The 18,534-nt window shown below is 35.1% G+C and overlaps 1 protein-coding gene across 1 annotated transcript in view; it reads left to right on the plus strand.

The window, feature by feature from the left end:
• Positions 1-18,534, plus strand: part of CACNA2D3 (calcium voltage-gated channel auxiliary subunit alpha2delta 3) — a 455,579-nt gene that overhangs the window by 354,273 nt on the left and 82,772 nt on the right. The window contains exons 18-27 of the mRNA XM_035558456.2: positions 1,177-1,260; positions 7,465-7,536; positions 7,773-7,834; positions 9,612-9,679; positions 11,562-11,607; positions 11,757-11,854; positions 12,657-12,750; positions 14,422-14,517; positions 15,796-15,917; positions 16,484-16,564. Coding sequence (XP_035414349.1) covers positions 1,177-1,260; positions 7,465-7,536; positions 7,773-7,834; positions 9,612-9,679; positions 11,562-11,607; positions 11,757-11,854; positions 12,657-12,750; positions 14,422-14,517; positions 15,796-15,917; positions 16,484-16,564 — 823 coding nt within the window. The remainder of the gene's footprint in view (positions 1-1,176; positions 1,261-7,464; positions 7,537-7,772; positions 7,835-9,611; positions 9,680-11,561; positions 11,608-11,756; positions 11,855-12,656; positions 12,751-14,421; positions 14,518-15,795; positions 15,918-16,483; positions 16,565-18,534) is intronic.

Consider the following 18,534-nt stretch of genomic DNA (forward strand, 5'->3'; position numbering starts at 1 on the left):
AAAATGTCAGGATGGAATAACCTTTCAAATGCTCAGAGAGCAAGTTGTCTCTTTGGCCTCTCTGGTCTCTCTGTGATCTACAGAATAGGATTGAAAATTCCTGCTGCGCTGGCCCCAGTGATGAATGGGCTGAATTGAGCACTGACAGCTTTGGTTTATGGCACAGTTGGTCCTGCACAGGAGAATCAACTATATATACTGCCTTGCTGCCTTTCTATCATTCTGTTGTTGGGGAGTCACAGAAGCTGGGGAGATGCAGGATTTGGGGGAATCCTCACAATTCACAGTGTTTCTTGTCATACCACATAAGGACTTGTGGTGGTGTCATCCTCCGCCCTTATTTGAGTAATAAAAGATAAAAGGTCATTTTTTTCACAGATACTCTCCCTTATTTAAGCATTTCAAATAGACTCTCATAATTTTTCTTAAGCAGACTTTCCTAAATACTTTTTCTTCTTTCACAGATCAAGGCTTTTGTTCTTACACTAGTAGACTCTCTGATCTTGAATGTTCAGCAGAGGGCAGAATTTCCTACATTATAAACTCCCTAGTGTCAAATCAATTTGTCACTAGAATGTTTATTTAAAATGTGAGATTTACGGGGTAACAGTGACTAGTGATAAAAAACTATAAATTATAATTATTAGTATATTACTTTTTTTCTCATGAAGTTGTAGATAAAATATGGTATCAGCAAATGTTAACACCACATTTCTCAAGACTTGCATCTTATCTTGTTTAAAGAGAAATGTGTAAACATTTTCTTGATAAGATTATAGTAAATATAACTTCCTGTACAGCTGAAAGAGCTAGTTTGAGACATTTAACATAAACTACAAGAGGAAGGTCTCATGTAGTTTCCATATGAAAAGAAAAAGGTACAACTCCTGAGTTTGACTTCTCAGTGTGTCTTTCAAGATCAGCTTTGTAATATGGCAAGAGATCATGCAAATAATCGTGTATGAATTTGTTGTTTGTTTTTTTTTTACTTCACAATGTTTGTGTAGCAATATGGTTCATCTTACATGAATTAAGCTACCTACTGTTATTTGTAGTATTATAGCATATAGCATACAATCAGCATATATATCCAGCAAATTTAAAAAAATCTTCTGATACAAAATGTGCAAGCAAAACAATGTGTTAAATGTTTCACCCTTTTTTTTTTTATGCCAGTATGAAGAAGGGAAGAAACGAAGAAAGCCCAACTACAGTAGTGTGGATCTTTCCGAGGTTGAGTGGGAAGACAGAGATGATGTGGTAAGTGATGTGTTTTAAAAACCGTGTCAAAAGTCACTGTTGCATCCCACAACTGTACATGGAACCTGTTCAGGCAGTCATCGGAGTGGCCACTTTACTGGTCCCAGGAAGGGAAAAACCAGTAGCCCATTTTAGTTTGTTCAGAATTTTATAACCTTCCTTTTTTTCATCTTGGTTCTCACTTAGATGTGTGTGTACATACACTGCTAACACAGACTGTCGGGTAAAACTCATCACCCAGCTTGTGTGCTCCATGCATCTCATTGTGTATTTTTACTGGGTAGCTAAGAGCACTAGAGAAATGAATAGAATATCTCTGTCGGGCTGGTCCAGGCAACTGCTGAAACTCAGAAATGAAAGAAGGTGTTTAACTGCTCTTCATGAGATCCCTCTTTCCTAATGGAAATAATTAGAGTTGTTTTCCTTAATGTACAAAATCAGATAAATAAACAAATTAGATTCTTTGACCTCTGTTCATAATGCAAATATCAAAGATTCACACCGAACTCCTAATTTTAGTCATATGGGTAGCTGCAGAAGCATTCATTCTTTGTCTATCAGGTGTTATGCACACAATCTGTTCTGGTAAATTCATTTTTCAGTGCTCCATCTACTCTGTGGTTCACTCGTATCCTTACCTTGCAGGCTTAGCCTTTGCTGTAGTACTGTATCAAAAGCTTTCCTTATGTCCATGGCTTAACCTTTGCCTGGTCTTTCTGTTACTTCCTCAATAAATCTGATTTGTTAGGCATGATTCGTTTTGTGTGAATCCATGCTGACTGTCCTTAATTAAATCATAACTTTCCAGGTGTTCCCCTTTCTGTCCTGTAATTTAGTTTTTCCCATAAGTTCCCTACTGCCAAAGTCACGACTGCATGTCTGTATTTTTCATAGATGTTTCCTAGCTCCGTTCTGAAATATCAATACCGAGTCCCCCATACCTCTGCTTTTCCAGAGAGGTTTTGAATATACCCACTGAAGATTCCCATATTTACTTTGTCAGATCCTTCCTAAATCTGGGATGGATCACGTACAACTGCCCCTGGAGTTTTGTCGGTCTTCAGATGTACTAATTTCTTGATTCCTGTTCTGACATAAGTTTATATCTTCTTTCTCCCTTGAAAATTTATCTACCTTTCCTCCCTCTCCCTGCTCCCTTTGTGAATAGTGAAACAGTTCATTTACGTTTTTAGCAATGGCTGTTTCATCAGGTGATAGATGGTCCCCATCCTCTCCTAGGAGACCATCTTACCTCCTCGTTTAAACTTTTGTGTTGGAGTATTTCTTGTCTATTTTTTCATGTTTTTCTATGCACACATTACTTAGGACTTCCTCAGTAGATTTTCATGTTCTGTAGCCTTCTATAATCTTGGCAATCAGGTTGACTTTATAGCTTATCTTTTCTCTTATCTTTGATAGCATGTTACACAATCAGTTCCTCTTAAAATGACCTTTTAAAAGTTCTTCTCTCAAATGTTATTGCTGTAGTTAAATACAGCTTTTAAACCTTCATGAATTTGTCTTGTTTTTCTTTGTTTTTATTCCATTTTATTTCTTTCAATACTTTCTCTGCTTAATTTTTACAGTTTCAATCACTCATATTTAATCATCTATTAGTAGAAATTCAGTAGTTCACTTAATGCAACGTTGAACCATTTCTTTGTCATTGAAAATTAGATTTTATTTGTAATTGTGTTCTATCTGAATATACATGAAAGCAAAAAATCCAAATTCAGCAGTTTCTAAGTATTTCCCTTGAGACCCCTAAGGTCTGTCTGATGTTTTGTAAATTTCTAGCAAAATTTGAGTTTTTCCAATCCAGAGGTTGCAAAAAGTTTTATTTCACATTTTGATGAAAGATACGTGCATAAAATTTATCTTTCCCACTCACTTAAAAAATAAAAATAAAAAATGTTCGCATTTCTTAATTATAACAGAAACAAAGTCTGTCCAATTGTTTCATATTTTGAATAAGAAAAATATTAATCTACATTACAAACAAACTAAATTGAGCGTTGCATTAGTAGGAAAGATCCAAGTCCACTGCCCACTCGGTAATGGTAAAAAACAACAACAACAACAACAAAACACCTGTAAATCATATAATAAGTTTGAGAAATATTTAATACATAACAGAAAATAGATGTGCTATTGCAGCTTTGGAGCAATAATAAACACAATTTTCAATACTCATATGTAGTACAAATGTGTCATAATTCTTGTAAATGCTTGTAATTCATTAGTGTATGTCTGAATAAGCAGATACTCTCTGATAAATAATCCCCCCAATAGGTAGGTTTGGTAATAGCATACTCGTTTGCTGTTTGATGGTTAGCAACCCACTGTTTTATGAAAAAAGAACATGTTGAATATTGTAGAAAAAGTTATTAATGTTCAGAAGGTTGTCCTAATAATTTAACAATGCCATATATGTTTGGACATTTAAATATCGAAATAGGGCAGGAAAAAAGCAACATTAAATCATATTTTTTCAGGTATTTTTAAAAGTGAGCCTGGTATCATTACAGGTTTTTCATGTTTGTGAAGTATTATAAAAGTCAGATATTTATACCAAGTTAATAAGACCTTCAGAGAGGCATATAGTCAGAGATACTAAAAGCAGAAAAGAAGAGAAGGGTCTTTGAAAGAAAAGATTTTTGGTGCTAAAGAGTTGATAATCTTATTAGCATTAAATCTAGAGGGGGATTGGAACTTGAAAGACGTTTTGTATGTTACTGTAATGAAATCTGTCTTTTTATGCAACTTTTCTGATGTGAGGATCCAAATAAGTGTCCAAAAAGTTTGTGTTATTTTTGTTAATCTTTTGAATAGGCACTTCCCTGATACTGTTAATTTTGTGTGAAAATGGTAAAAATTGTTTGGGAGACTTTATATGTTGTGAAGTAAAATATTGACTTGAGAGTTACATGTGGCTCTGTTTCACCTAAGGCTTTGGAGTTGATGTTCTTGATTTTTTCCAAGCTTGAGTAGTAAAGCATTGTTTATTCAACTGTAGAGGGAAAGAATTAATGTATTCATAGAGCTGCTTTTAGTAACTTACACTGCTACTGGTATATTTTTCTCCCATGAAACACTTCTGTGGAAGCTGAAGACAGTTTCTCACTTTTTACCATGTTAATTTAATGCTTACATAATTTTCCAAGAATATAGAATGATCTCATATTATAGCAGTGAAACTGGCTTGTTAGCAATTGATTGGAAGACATTTAGTTGAAAGTAACAATAGGTATCACTCTAAAGATGTGAAGAAATAGTTTTTCTCCAGTGATTCAATAAGGAAAAGCTGGCAGAACTAAGTTTAGATTTTTTTTTTTCACCATGAAATAGAATTGGTGTAGATATATATTCATCACTTCATTTCCCAGGTTACAGTACCTGCCATGTTGCTCTTACGGTATTTTATTAGAAATAGAAAGCTTAACACTAGCTTATAAAAAATAATAGGGGAAAAAGTGTCTTCCAGCAAAGTTTGGAAATATGCACTACTGAAGGACAAGAAGTTTCAATTTGGATAGAAACCTTGTCTCATTAACTCACTTCTTAAAGTTCTTTTACTATAATTTCTAGCTGAATAAAGTTTTTTTTTTTTTTAAAAAAAAAAAAAGACCATGAATGAATATTTTGAGGCTTGAAGCCAGTTGAGGCAGTACTTATTTTATGCATTTGAGAAGGAAGATGAAACTGCAGAAGAGCTGAGAAACCAGATTACAAAGCCAAGAAATGTAATCACAGCAAGCAAAAAAAAGAAAGAAAAAAAAAGTGAAACTCTAAATCCCACATGCAGACTTGATCTTAAACACTACTGAGAGTTTGGAGGCCCTCTTAGTAAATCTATGACTTGCCTGAGGCTTGTGGGAGGAATGGGTCTCAGACAACTGCAGGCACCAATAGGAGAAAAATGAAAACCATGTTAAAGATAAATGGAACTGTTCTGTAAATTTTAGAAAGTAGATGGTTAATTAAGACCAGCTCTGCAAGTCCAAAACCACAAAACTTAAAATGGGAAAATATTTCCAGAATTGCCCATTATGTATTGTTAAAAAAAAAAAATCGACAGTAAAATATATGCTTTATTTTATACATGCCTCCAGCTAAAAATTATCCTCTTACAATCCCTGACAGAAGAGTAAGGTTATTAATTCAAATGTAGATGCCTCAGAATTAAATTTTAAAGAGCTGCAAAGTTTGCAATTTTTGATAGGTCAGCCATGTCATGAAAATAAAACCAGATATTTCACTGGCAATTTTGGGCATGCTCTTTTTGCTTCATACTCTTTTGCTTCAAAAAGCCTACAGAGTGCATTGATATGACTGTCTTCACAAATTTTGATTAAAATCTGACTGAATTGCTAAATCTGGCAAGAGGTTCAGAAGAAAAGGAGATACTTATTCTGCAAGAACACTGTTCTTAAGAATAAGTTCTGTTCAGATTGATAAGCAATAGAAGAGAGACAAAAATGCTTGTTTCATTTATATTTTCCTGCATTTTCAATATCCCTGAGGAGGGAGTATGAATTAATTAGCAGCAATGGAGGGTTTCTATTGTAATGAAAATTACTGTTGTGAAAGATTTATAGATGCTTCTAACCACAAGAAGTCTCACTAATATGGCAATTTCACCTTGCAATTAAAGATATCCCAATACAACCACCTTAAACTTTCTGTACTAGGCCATCAATTAAAAATACAAGCAAAAGAAGTTGCTTCTACCACACCTAAATCTAACTGAATTCAAATAAAATACTTCCATATCTTGATGGTATAACTGCTAAGCAGTGACTTTCTCATTTCTCCCCTAAAGTCCTGAAGTGATCGATGGACAAATTCAAAATACTAACACTGAGGATTTCTCAGAAGCCGGGTCTTGTCATATCTCAATTTCAGCCCAGAGCCCCTGTGTTCAGACCAGCTGTGGCAGAGTACTGTGCTCCTTGCTATATACACCTCATGGGATTGTGGCCTATAGCCCTGATGGGCAACCATGGCATGTTCCCCTAAAGGAGAGGCTGTGCCAGCTGGCATCCTTTGGGAGGAAGGTTCTACTTTCTTAGGGAGCGAACAGGTGTGCTAAGGAATGGCATTGTAGAGTTGATGTCTAAGGGATTTGCAGCACAGATCTGGGAGCCTTCAACTCATGCAGAAACTGAGGCAAAGTTACTGAAAGGCCCAGGGATAAGCCTTTCAGGCCTCAGCTCAGGAAGGAACCTTCTCAGAATCACAGGGGACTGCACCATTTCTGGCAATCCAGAAAGAAACAGATTTAACCAGAAAGAAACAGATTTAACCTGAAGAGTGGGAGGTAAATCACTGTGTATAAACCCTTTTTTATTTATTTTCTGTTTTCCCTAGCAGCTTTCAGTTTCCTCTCTTTAAAAGTTATTTTTTTGGGGGGTTTATATACTAATGAAACATAATTTGGAGGGGGTGTTAAAAATTATTTTGTACTTCTTTGAGAAGGAGAGGTCCAGGCCAGTTCTTAGAACTGTGACTGCCTTAGGGCTCCTATTATAGAAATAAAATTCAGTGCTTGCGAGGGTGCCCAGACACCAGTGGACCACCAGAGTGAATCACAGAGCACTATAGCTGTGTGTTTCCATTGTAACAGGTCAGCGATCAAATGGCCTGTCATGCTTTTGCTGGTTCTAATTTTTGATGCAGTTAGGATGTAGTTTCTTGGGGTAGTTTGGGATGCAGCCCAACATTAGAGGATCAAGCTGAAGCAGAATGAATAGTGCCGTAAATGGGGTTTTATCTTTTTTGCTTTGTTATTGTATGTAAGATTGTGATGTATTTAAAAAATGAGCACTGGTCTAACTTCAGACACCAAATCCAGATGGGAACCCAGTCCTTTAACCTTCCTCTGTAGAAACTGTATAATAGTTGGGTTGTCAGTTATACTGTCTTTCCCACATAAGATCCAGATTACTACATGAAGAGCTATTTTGCTATGAAGGATGCTGAGAGCTCCTGCTTTAGATACCTCAGCAACTTTCCTAAAGTTTTGTGGCAGGAGTCTTGGCCTTTACAGACTATCATGAAATCTTTAAGGGGTTTGTTCAGTGTGCAGCAGAACTATGAAAACTGAAGAGACGGTACTACTTAAGCCAAATGAATGTAACAAGAAGCTCAAAGAATTACAGAAAATGCAGATAGAGGATTTGACACACATTTTCTTCATTTCAGCTCCGAAATGCAATGGTGAATCGGAAAACAGGGAAGTTCTCCATGGAAGTCAAAAAGACAGTGGACAAAGGGGTATAAATACTTTTCCAACTGAGTATAAAGCAAGCAGTTACTTTTCTTTTTTTTTTTTACAAGTTTTAAGATTGATTACCATAAATATGATTCACCGTGGTATATTTTTTCACTCACTGAATGTATACGTTGCTTGTAATTTTTATCACTGACTAAACACTTGATCTTTTATACATTTCTTATAGCAAACTAACTGTTTCCCCCTTCCCCTTCTGACTTTCTTGTTCTGAATCTAGAAACGGGTATTGGTGATGACAAATGACTACTATTATACAGACATCAAGGGTACTCCATTCAGGTAGAGCCGACCATAATAAATGGCCATTTCATCAGACTCATTGGACTTGCATTTGTACAGAGCTTGTGAATTCATTAAAAGCTCATCAGCAAAAGCTGACAATAAAATATCCCTGGACAATGCTGAAAATAGCTAGGAAAAGAAGCTTACCAGCATTCCTTTCAGCTTTTCCAGGGATGGAAAGTTTGTGCAAGCTCACACAGGCAAACTTGCAGTGTTTGTCATGGCTTTCGTTTCATTAAAAAAATATTCAGTTGAGGTTTACATTGAACGAAAGGCTTTCGCAAGTACTTAGAGAGCTATAAATACTATAATCCATTTAAGTAATTACATATTGAGCCCATTTTGATTTTTTTCCACAACAAAATGTAATGTAAAATGAGATAGTATTTCATTTCCAATTTGAGGTTTGGATATTTTCTTTCTCTGAACTACCTAGAGTGTATTTGTGTAACTAAAACTGAGCAAGTCAGCCATGTTATTTTGACATGTATTTTAGCAAAACCAAAAAAGACAAGAAGTCATTTTAAAAATGCTCATATTTGAGTTAGAAATAATCCATTAATAAAATAATATTAACTGTACCCTATGCTTAAAGCAGGAGGCTGATAGCTGTAATACTCAACTGAAATTTTCTTCAATGGAACCTCTTCACAACACTTGAGCTACATTTTTGCATAGAGAAAATATAGGCACATTTCTGTCATCTCTGATGCATGTGTTTATTCTTGCTAAAATCCACACATGGGTGGTAAAACTCAGTGTAATTTTTGTGGCAATGTCATTCTTACCCCATTTAGTAAACAGATGTGGGGCTACATATGTGCATGCAGTGTGACTTCTGATCCTTAGGGCAGAAATATAGGAAAACTGTACTGCCTTTTTCAGCATGGTCTGTATGTAGTATAGATGGGATGAGTGTGTAGCTTCAGGAAGACAGCAGGGGCAGCAATTATGAAAATATACACTGTAATGTCAAGATGTTTACTTTCAGCCGGTTTCCAGATTGAGCTTTTCATTGCAGCATGTGTGCTCTTGGACTTGGTGCCTCTACGTGTACTTAAAGTATCAGCCCATGTATTTTCAGTCATACTGATTACTGGCAGGTTACTAACCTTAGATGAATGAATGCCAAAAGGTATTCTGTGTATGTATTCAATAGGAAGAGTCACGGATCCCTCAGCCAGTTCATTAAATTTGAGTAGTCTAAATGGTAGACTGAAAACCAATGCAAAATAAGGCACTTAACTGTGGAAGTTTACGAAGCTAAAGTCAGTGCAAAAACATTGAACTAGAGAAAAATGTGAGTAGCAGAAAAGGTCTGAGAGGAATCATGCTGCTGTTGCTGCATATGAAATCTTTTCCTCTCAGTAGCTGCATTGATTGCCACATTTATGTAGTTTCTTAACATCTCAGTCTGGTTTACAAAAAATTGTCTCCGTCGTTGTAAGACCGTAGGCATATTCGAGGCTCAGATGAAGAAATGTCATGCTGGGTGAACAGCAGTAAGCTTAGAGGGGCTAGTTTATTAGTTTGCTAGAGAATAATGGTTTACTGCACCTCTAAACAAACATAAATACAGCTAATTGTTGCAGGAACATCAGAACTGAACCAGCATTGAAACAGCTAGTTGAACAATAAATATGATCAGTGAGGACTTGGAAACAGTTTTGAAGTTAATTGGAGTACACTAGCTAGAAGTGTTAGAAATGAAAATATCTCTGAATGTCTTTTATTGTGTCACAGATTTCAAGGTCCGCTTTATTTCTCTGCACAGTTTAGGTGTGGCTCTCTCTAGAGGACATGGAAAATACTTTTTCAGAGGGAATGTAACTGTAGAAGAAGGTAAGATACTCTCTACCTGGTCACGTTCCTGACACAGTAGTTTAATTGTTGATGTGGTAGACCTAAAGCTTGTATGTTTCTCTGCAGATTCCATAAGGGAGTTAGATTTTATTTTATTTTTTAGATCTTCTACTTCATGGGATTTTTTCCTCATTTATATTAAGCATAGTCCGAATGTGAATTTTCTTTAGATGAGCATCATCTCCTGTCCTCCTCTCTCAATGTTCCAGAAAACCACTCATAGTCTAAAGTTAATTATTTGTGATATTTTCTGAATGCGGTAGCCACCGAGAGCCCTGTAATAGCTATGGCTTTTTTGCTCACACGCTACACATTTTTAAGCATTTCAGAGCTAAAACTATCTAGTCATAGTAAAAGTAATGAGGGGGAAGGCCCTTCTTGCTTTATTTTTTTTTGTTTGTTTCGTTTGTTTTTGTTTTTTTTGGGTGGGTGTGTAAGTCTGCAAATAAAACGTGTGGAGGAGTCAACTGTTGGATGGTGATAAAATTGTTTGGCAACAAGACCGAAATCTAAGGGTCCTGAAGATGAAGAGGGGACAGAGGCATTTTGCAAGGATGATTAGGCAAAAGGGGTCTGCAGGAGCTGCTAGCTGGCTTCAGTCTGTGCATGGTGTATGTACCCAGTGGAGGAGCTGCGCGCGGTGAGGTGATGAAGTTTTAGGAGTTGCAGAGAAAAAGTTGTTCAAGAGAGGAATATTTTCTGATATTATGCTGAAGTCTCTGTTGGTCTCTGTTTCCAATTCTGTTTCTTGTTTCATTGATGATTTTAAGTTTTTATGTCTTCGTTCTTCAGCTGTATGCTAGCAACAAAAATATGTTTCTATTCATGGCAGAAATGTAAAAAGAAATGCTTTGTAGTTTATGAAGCAGTTGAATAAAAAAAATTTCTAGGTAGAAGGAGAGGACAGCAGAAGACTTGGAACTTGCTCTCCAAATTGTTCCCAACATCTCCTATCTATTTTCTTTAATCTAGCCATACATTTCTACCAGCCAGTCTGATACTTCCTCCTGGATGCATCACCAAAGAAGTCGATGTAGCTATAACCTTTTCTCCCACTGTTTCCTTCATTGTTCCTCTGTCACTGACACATTATTGTCCTCTCTAAGGATGATAATTGTGGTTCTAGTTTTGACTTTCCTGTTTTCCTTAACCACCATAGGTCTGTATTTACATAGTATGTACTCTGGGGGTTAAACCCAGAGCCTGCCTTCTGAATCCTGTTTGCTTATTGTCTATTGATACATGCTTTAAGAGTTTTGAAAATTGCCAAAGTACATTTTTATTGTGCTGTATAACTAATGATATAGTTCTTATTTACAAGCATCTGCATGACGTGTTAGAACAATAAACCTATTCTGAACAACCCAGTAAATTGCAGTTTGTGTTCATAGGTTTTGTGCTTAGTTTTTGGGAGGAGTTGTTTTTTTTAATGAAATATTTTTTAAAAGAGAGAAAAACTCCTGTGAAAAGAGAAATATGCGGTTTAGCGTAAAGAACTTTACTAGCCACATAGAACAAGGGAGTATGAATAAGAGGGGTTTTAACCATTGTGCATTTCTCTTTGCTCAGGTTTTCTTCTAAACTTCAAATATATCATGTGAGCAATTTGTATGAGTTAAAAATTATCAGGAATAAAAACCCCAAAACTTTTCCTTCCTTTTCATTTTTAGATCTGATTTAGTTGGCTTTTGCCAGTTTGTTAGACCCTAAAGTGTATTTGAACATAGTTTACTGTGATTTATTATATTGTGGTAATAATGCACTTTCCAAGAAGGGAAGGGTTTATGTTATGGAGTGTATGTTAATAACCATCTGTTACCCAGACTGCTCCCTAAATAAACCATTATTATTCCTGTTACAGGTTTACATGATTTAGAACACCCTGATGTATCTTTAGCAGATGAATGGTAAGCCTTAAACAAAGCATGAAATTGGTGTCTGTTACCCTTCTTGGTTTCATATTGTTTGTGCTTGCTGAAACCAATTCTTTATGTTCAAAGACAAAGATCATGCTTATACATATTAGCATTTTAATGTTTTGACAACATGTTCTCAGGTCCTATTGCAACACTGACTTGCATCCTGAACACCGTCAAATGACTCAGTTAGAAGCGATTAAACGATACCTCACAGGAAAAGAGCCATTGCTCCAATGCAAGTATTTTGTTAAATATATATGTAGTAGACATTATCCTAGCTAAAAACTGTTATACTGCACCTTCTACAAAATTGAAAGCTACATAGTTTAACCACTGATAACTTGAGATTGGCTTGCATGGCTGATATCACTTTGCAATTTCGTTTGCTTTTGAACTTTTTTCCAGAGTATCAATAAAAAATATTGATGTTTTCTGATTCTTACGGTAAACAATATGCCTGAACCAAATATTCAAGGTTCTGTTCAGATGTTGTAGCTATGCAATGTTATCATTCCATCTGGTTTCATAAATTAAACAGGATTGGTCTGAATCAAGCCTTGAATGACTCTTCTGAAGAATATACCAGATATTTCCTCAGTGTTTTAGGGAGAATATGTATAAAATTAGCATTTCTGAACTGCAAAGCTGAATGAAAAAAACACCTGGATAAGCATATATTTTCTCTGAGATGTTTGCAGAAACAGAGCTAGTGTGACTTAGTAGGCATAATTGTTTTAGCCTTATTTTTTGTGCAAATGCGAGCATGAGATATATACAGGAATGTGTTACATGAAGTGGAAAATGCATTTTTGTGTTTTCTAGCCAAAAATTATTGTTGGCAATGGAACTATATAGATTTATATAAACTACATTGTAATGAAACACCGTGTAATATAGTAAATGCTTAATACTGCAAAAAGTTTGAATGTACATCACAGACAAAATAGAGTTTAGCGTAAAAACAAAAGTCTAGTTATCTAACAACAAAAAAAGATCTGTATGCACATATGTTTACTGATTTTACTATAACGTAATAGGTGACAAAGAATTGATCCAGGAAGTTCTGTTTGATGCAGTGGTGAGTGCACCAATTGAAGCTTATTGGACCAGTCTAGCATTAAATAAATCGGAGTAAGTAAGCTTTGTATCAGCCATTATAATTATGGGTATCTTTTTAATAGTTATGTTGAAGAACTGATTAAATACCTTGCAAATTCTGATGCTTTGTCAGATTAACAAGAAAAATTCTGATGCTTTGTCAGATTAACAAGAATTATTTGCATCAGTTTTCTAGTCCCTTTCTGATTATTTGCCTAAGAGTTTTAATTTTTCAACTACATTAAAATGCATGAAATAAATATATTAACCATTTCACCCTAACTAGCACTAATTTTGATTCAGTATTAAGTGTTTATTTTGTAGTATGTACATCATGATGATTAGTTTTAAGGTTACTCAAATTTTACAGTATAACTAATGTAATTGTATACTAACCACAGCGCACAGTTGTGACTTTCTAACAAACTGTTTAGAATAATTGAGGAATTTAATGTATAATTTACAAAAATTGTTTACGGAACTGGTAATTTATCTTGGAACAAATTATATACAGAAAAAAATGCCCTGGTAAAATAAATCATTTCTGTAATCCTCTTTTTTTATTTTTATTTTTAGTTTTTAGTTTTCCAGAGCTAAGCATTAAGCAACAAGATGTTATATATATTAGAGAAAACATGTTAAGATTAGCAGTTTGCATGAGATACTGTTGCTGAAAGGCAATTCTGGGAGTTATCCTGATTAGATTTTGTTAAATTTGAATATAATTTTTTTTTTTAAAGTTACATGAAAAATTATACTGTCGAAAAAACATACTGAATAAGTAAAATCAGATGCAATGAGATCTATTTCATTGAGCTAAGGATTATCCAGTGTCCTCTCAGAAGATAAAGATAGAAAATTATTGCATGCTCATATACTCTAGGCACCAATGAATTTATATAGAAGCATAAGGTTTCTAGGAATCCTCCTACACAATGAAATAACAACAGATCCAGTAAACACAAGGAAGACATCTGTGGAGACATACTAGTGGGAGACATTTGATCCCCTTTCATATTCTGATTTATGCTAATTAGACAGGACATTTTGTGATAATATATCTGAAGCTCTTGTTGCCCAAACAAGTAGTTTCTTTAAAGCAGCTACCTTGGTACTGTAGCTAGTGATGCAGCAACAGGGTTCAGCCTGACCTACCTGCCACATTTTTTCCTAAGGTCTAGAGGCAAATACCTGTCCTGATGGCAGCTACATTTGACTCTGAGCTGGCTGGTTTAAATCTAGGTTAGTTTTTGCATGTTTAAGCAACAATCACACACCTATAGCTTGAAGTGTAGATGTACCATAGAGATGTTGAATAGAAAGGGAGCTGGATCTGGATTTCCTGCTTGTCTTCAGTCACTTGGTGCCAGTGGCTATCAAATGGTTGTTATGTACCTATGCTGACCCTTTTTTATTCTGGCTTCCATGTCATCCCATCCCCCAAATCTTGCCAAATTTACCTTCTTTTACTTTTCAGTTGCTCTTGGTCTAAATAGCATTTCCACATTGTATGTTTGCCAAAGCACATTTGACTTTAAAGTAAAAAAACAAACAAACACACAAACAAAAACGTTTTAAAACTATCTTTCTAAGAAATACACTTGTATCTTCTGTGTACACTTGTATCTTCTGTGACTGGTAACATAGCTTTATATATTTACTGCCTGGAACCATTATCTTTGTTTGTGTTCTGCTTTATTTCAGAAATTCTGACAAGGGAGTGGAAGTTGCCTTCCTTGGAACACGGACTGGACTATCTCGTATCAACCTGTTTGTGGGTCCAGAACAGCTTACTAATCAGTAAGTAACAAAGCTATGCTTGGCAACAATGTGTGAAAAAATGTTTATTTTAGGAAGCATATCTACTGTCTCTTCCAGGGTTTTGCTCTGGTGCATGAAATACATAGAACAAATTAGAAAGATTTAATAGGATCCTTTAAATTTTTCAACTGGAACATTTGAAACAATGAGCTATTGTATACCTGTATCCTACACATTTACTTTTCCCTCCACTTTTCTGGAGTTAGCTTCACATCTTTATTCTTCAGAGGAGATTCAGAGGAGAGTTCAGGATATGCTACATCTGTAGATGCCAAGGGATTTTTCATTTTTTTAATACCTCATCTAAAAACAAATATCTTAGACATTTTCAGGGTTTTTATGTTATTTTGCAAATTTTTTTTGCTGTTGAAATCTAAGTGACAGATGTGGACTAGGTAGAAGGATAATCAAGAGATCTCATAATTCAAAACTTTCCTTTTTTGCTTCCTTGAAGATGTTATGCAGTGGAGGTAGAGGTTTCTTAGGATGGAGAGCTATAAAATCAGGTCTGATAATTAATGCCTTTTCCAGGCAGCAGATTGATAGTGTCAGGCAAATCTATACGCATTATGCGTGTCAAAGAAAATCTGTACTTGATGTTTATGATAAATTGTTTATTGAATATAAAATTGTATGATGTTTATCTGACCAGAAAATATTGCTGCAGTGTGAGTAGCCTGACAGGTAAGATCAATAGTACTTCAATTTCTTACTTTTAAACAGTAAACTAGAACAATGGCATTGAGACTATACTTGCTGTTTTTCCCCATGGGAACTTTCTTTTGTCAGTATTCCATGAGATCATAGAAGAATAAAGTATGTAGTTGTCCACTACCTCCCTTATATATTCTTTGTAAAGTAGACTTAATTACTTTTTTTTTCCTTAAAAACGTACGTCAGTGGCAGCAAATTACCAAACCTTCATTGCCTTTTTCACATTGCACAATTCACTGTTCTTGCATTCTTCTGAGAGAGAATTTAGACTAAACATTTTTATTTTATATCTGTACAAATGTATTTAGTGGTACTTAGTTTACTATTTTTTCCATCCTTCACAACAAAAACAATTGCAAGTCTGCCTCAAATCATTATTAGGGGCTAACGTTAGCCTTTTGTTGTACAAACAGTATTAGAAAAATGTCCCAAACCATCTTCTTTTCTGAAAGAATGAGTTTTGTTTTTTCTTGTCTTTCGAAGATAGATACTACTGTGCGGCATGTCACAAACAAGTATTTTCTTTCTCTCTTCTTTCTCAAGAGATTTCCTGACAGCTGAAGACAAGGAGAACATTTTTAATGCTGATCATTTTCCACTCTGGTACAGAAGAGCTGCTGAGCAAATACCTGGGAGCTTTGTCTATTCAATCCCATTTAGTACAGGTCTATAATTTTGTCATACCCTACATTCTGAGCCATATATGATACTGAAAAGATACTAAATATGTCAATACCGAGTAGGCTCTGTAGTTAATCTCAAATGTTAATACGTACATTGAAATTTGCAGCTTGTTTACTGGTCCCTTGACCAGGTTCATCTTCTATAGGGCTCAAAGTGAAAACCCAAGATGCCATGTAACAGTTATTGTTGAATATTTGCATAGGTTTAACTTACAGTCTAGTATTGTAAGCAAGTCCAACAGAACAAGTATCCACATCACAGAGAAGTCCTACCAGTTGTCACCTTTGTTGCCAGTTTTTGCAGAGAAGGCAAGAGTTTGATTACTCATGTCAGTGTTTTCAGCTTGTTGGGATGGGGAATTTTGAAATGCTAGTGCCTGTATATTGTGTGCATACATACACTATGAGGTTTGCTGTCTTATTAACACATTTCCTGAGCACTGTATTCATTAAATTATTTCAAACCAGGGGGTGAGGGTGGAAATCTGAATTTCTTTATTTTGCAGTATCTTATTTCTTTTTTTTTTTTTTCTTAATACACCTTGCAGAAACAGCAAACAAAAGCAATGTAGTGACAGCCAGTACAGCTATTCAACTTTTGGATGACAGAAAATCCCCAGTCGTTGCAGGTAAAATTGTTGTTGTTTTTTTGTGTTTTGTTTTGTTCATTTTTTTCAAAGCAGTGTATGTTCTTCACTTCCTATTTTAGTTAGCAGGAACTTAATGTAGGAATATAATCTTACAAGAAAAGAGGAGGATGGAAAGATGCAGAGTCAACTACATGACATAAATGTTTAATTCTTAAAGAACACTTACTGACTCCTCTCCCTAAGATCTTGATTCTTTATTAATTGAATTTATCAATTAATCTAAACTCTCTGTCAGCAATGGAGTTTGATTTAATAGAAATAATAACCATTATCAGTGAAATATTTTTAAAAGACATGGTTCTATATCATCATTGATTGGAATATATTATGTTAAGGAAAAGGAGGTATAAATGACTACCTGATGTGTAAAGATTCCATACAATCTTCAGGTTTGAAAATCCTGTTCTGTAACAAATGATATCAAGTGATCGGTTTGCCTAGATTATCAGAGGTGTGATTTGATCAGAGAATATAAATTGGATAACAAAGCTCTTCAGTTTACCAGCCAAGAGTATAACAGTACCTAAAGACTATAAAGTGAAGTTTGGCAACTACAGATTAGAGATTAAATGTACAGATTTAAAAATTAAAATAACTAATTTTTAATTGTTGGACGTTGCTCACTCAATTTCAGATGCTCTTCTGAACAGTTTTCTCTAGATATTAGTAGTTACTGAATCTGAAGTAGGAATTAAGTTAGAGAAGCCTTATGGCTTATTATACCAGAAACCAAGCCGTTTTACAGAAAATTGGGTAGCTACCACATGAAGCAAGAACCATTTCCTACTCTTCTTATATTTAAAATATGATTTAAAATGCAGTAAGATATGCCGAATACTATCCTGAAAGAGCAAGAATATACAAGGTAATTCAGAAACCTCTAATCTGGCTTTTTACTTTTCTTTCTGTAACATTTAGTAACTGAACTAGAGATTTTTTTGGGGGGTATGAAGCATTTTGAAATAATATGCTTTGAAAAATGTTTCCTTCCCTCTAGTCTGTTTGCATGCTTTCAGTTTTTATGGGGTTGGGGATTGGACCAAATAGTGGACAAACTATTTTGCATGAAACTATCAGTCAGTCACAGTCATTCAGAGAGAAAGAAGTACATGCATTAATATTGTCCTCTTTAAGTTGAGATTGTAAATGTACCATGAAATTTGTATTTTTTCTATTAAAAAACTTTCAACAAAGTTGAAAGCATCTACCTCATATTTTAGGTTTTATAATAAAGTTGACAGTGTTCTTTTTAGGCAAAATGGATCTGGAGGCAGTAATTTGAGGAGTGGTAAAGGGACAAAATTTGAAGTATGTGCCAGACTTGGGAGACTAAAGTAGGATTATGGATAATGTTTTCAAATACCTACATCAAGGTTCACATTTTGGCCAAAACATCTCATTTTAATATGTGTCAACTGGGTATTCCTCGTCACTATTTGGTCTGAGTGGATTACAGAAAGCAGCAGTGTGGGATACACATTCCATGTAAAATCATTCTGTTCCCGGAAGGGATTTGACTGAAAATAAAGCTGTGCTAGAATGTTGTTTATTGCAGATAACTGCAAGAGTTTAAAGCAGGAAAAGAGAAAATAGAGCATTACTGTAAAATGGTAGTTAGTTAAAACGGCCTGAGTTAGGCCTGCCCATGGTGGGCATCCAACTCAATCGAACTCTTATTACAAAGTCTTCACTCCTGTTTTCTTTGTAGTTTTTGGTTGGTTCTATTTTTGTAGAAAGGGATCAATTATAACAGACTTCGTATGCAAATCTATGCTATGGCTCATTGGAAGCAGGAAGACTCAACCCTTTTAATATAGGCAAAAATTCCTAATATCAGTGAGACTACAGACTGTTACTACAGAAGACTTGAGTGTCACTGTTGCTGTTTCACCATCTGTAACTATTAATGACAGTTCTCTGTGAGAATATATTTCCTTACTGGGGGAAAA

Source organism: Cygnus atratus, chromosome 10, assembly GCF_013377495.2.
Source record: "Cygnus atratus isolate AKBS03 ecotype Queensland, Australia chromosome 10, CAtr_DNAZoo_HiC_assembly, whole genome shotgun sequence".
In the NCBI taxonomy this organism is placed as follows: domain Eukaryota; kingdom Metazoa; phylum Chordata; class Aves; order Anseriformes; family Anatidae; genus Cygnus; species Cygnus atratus.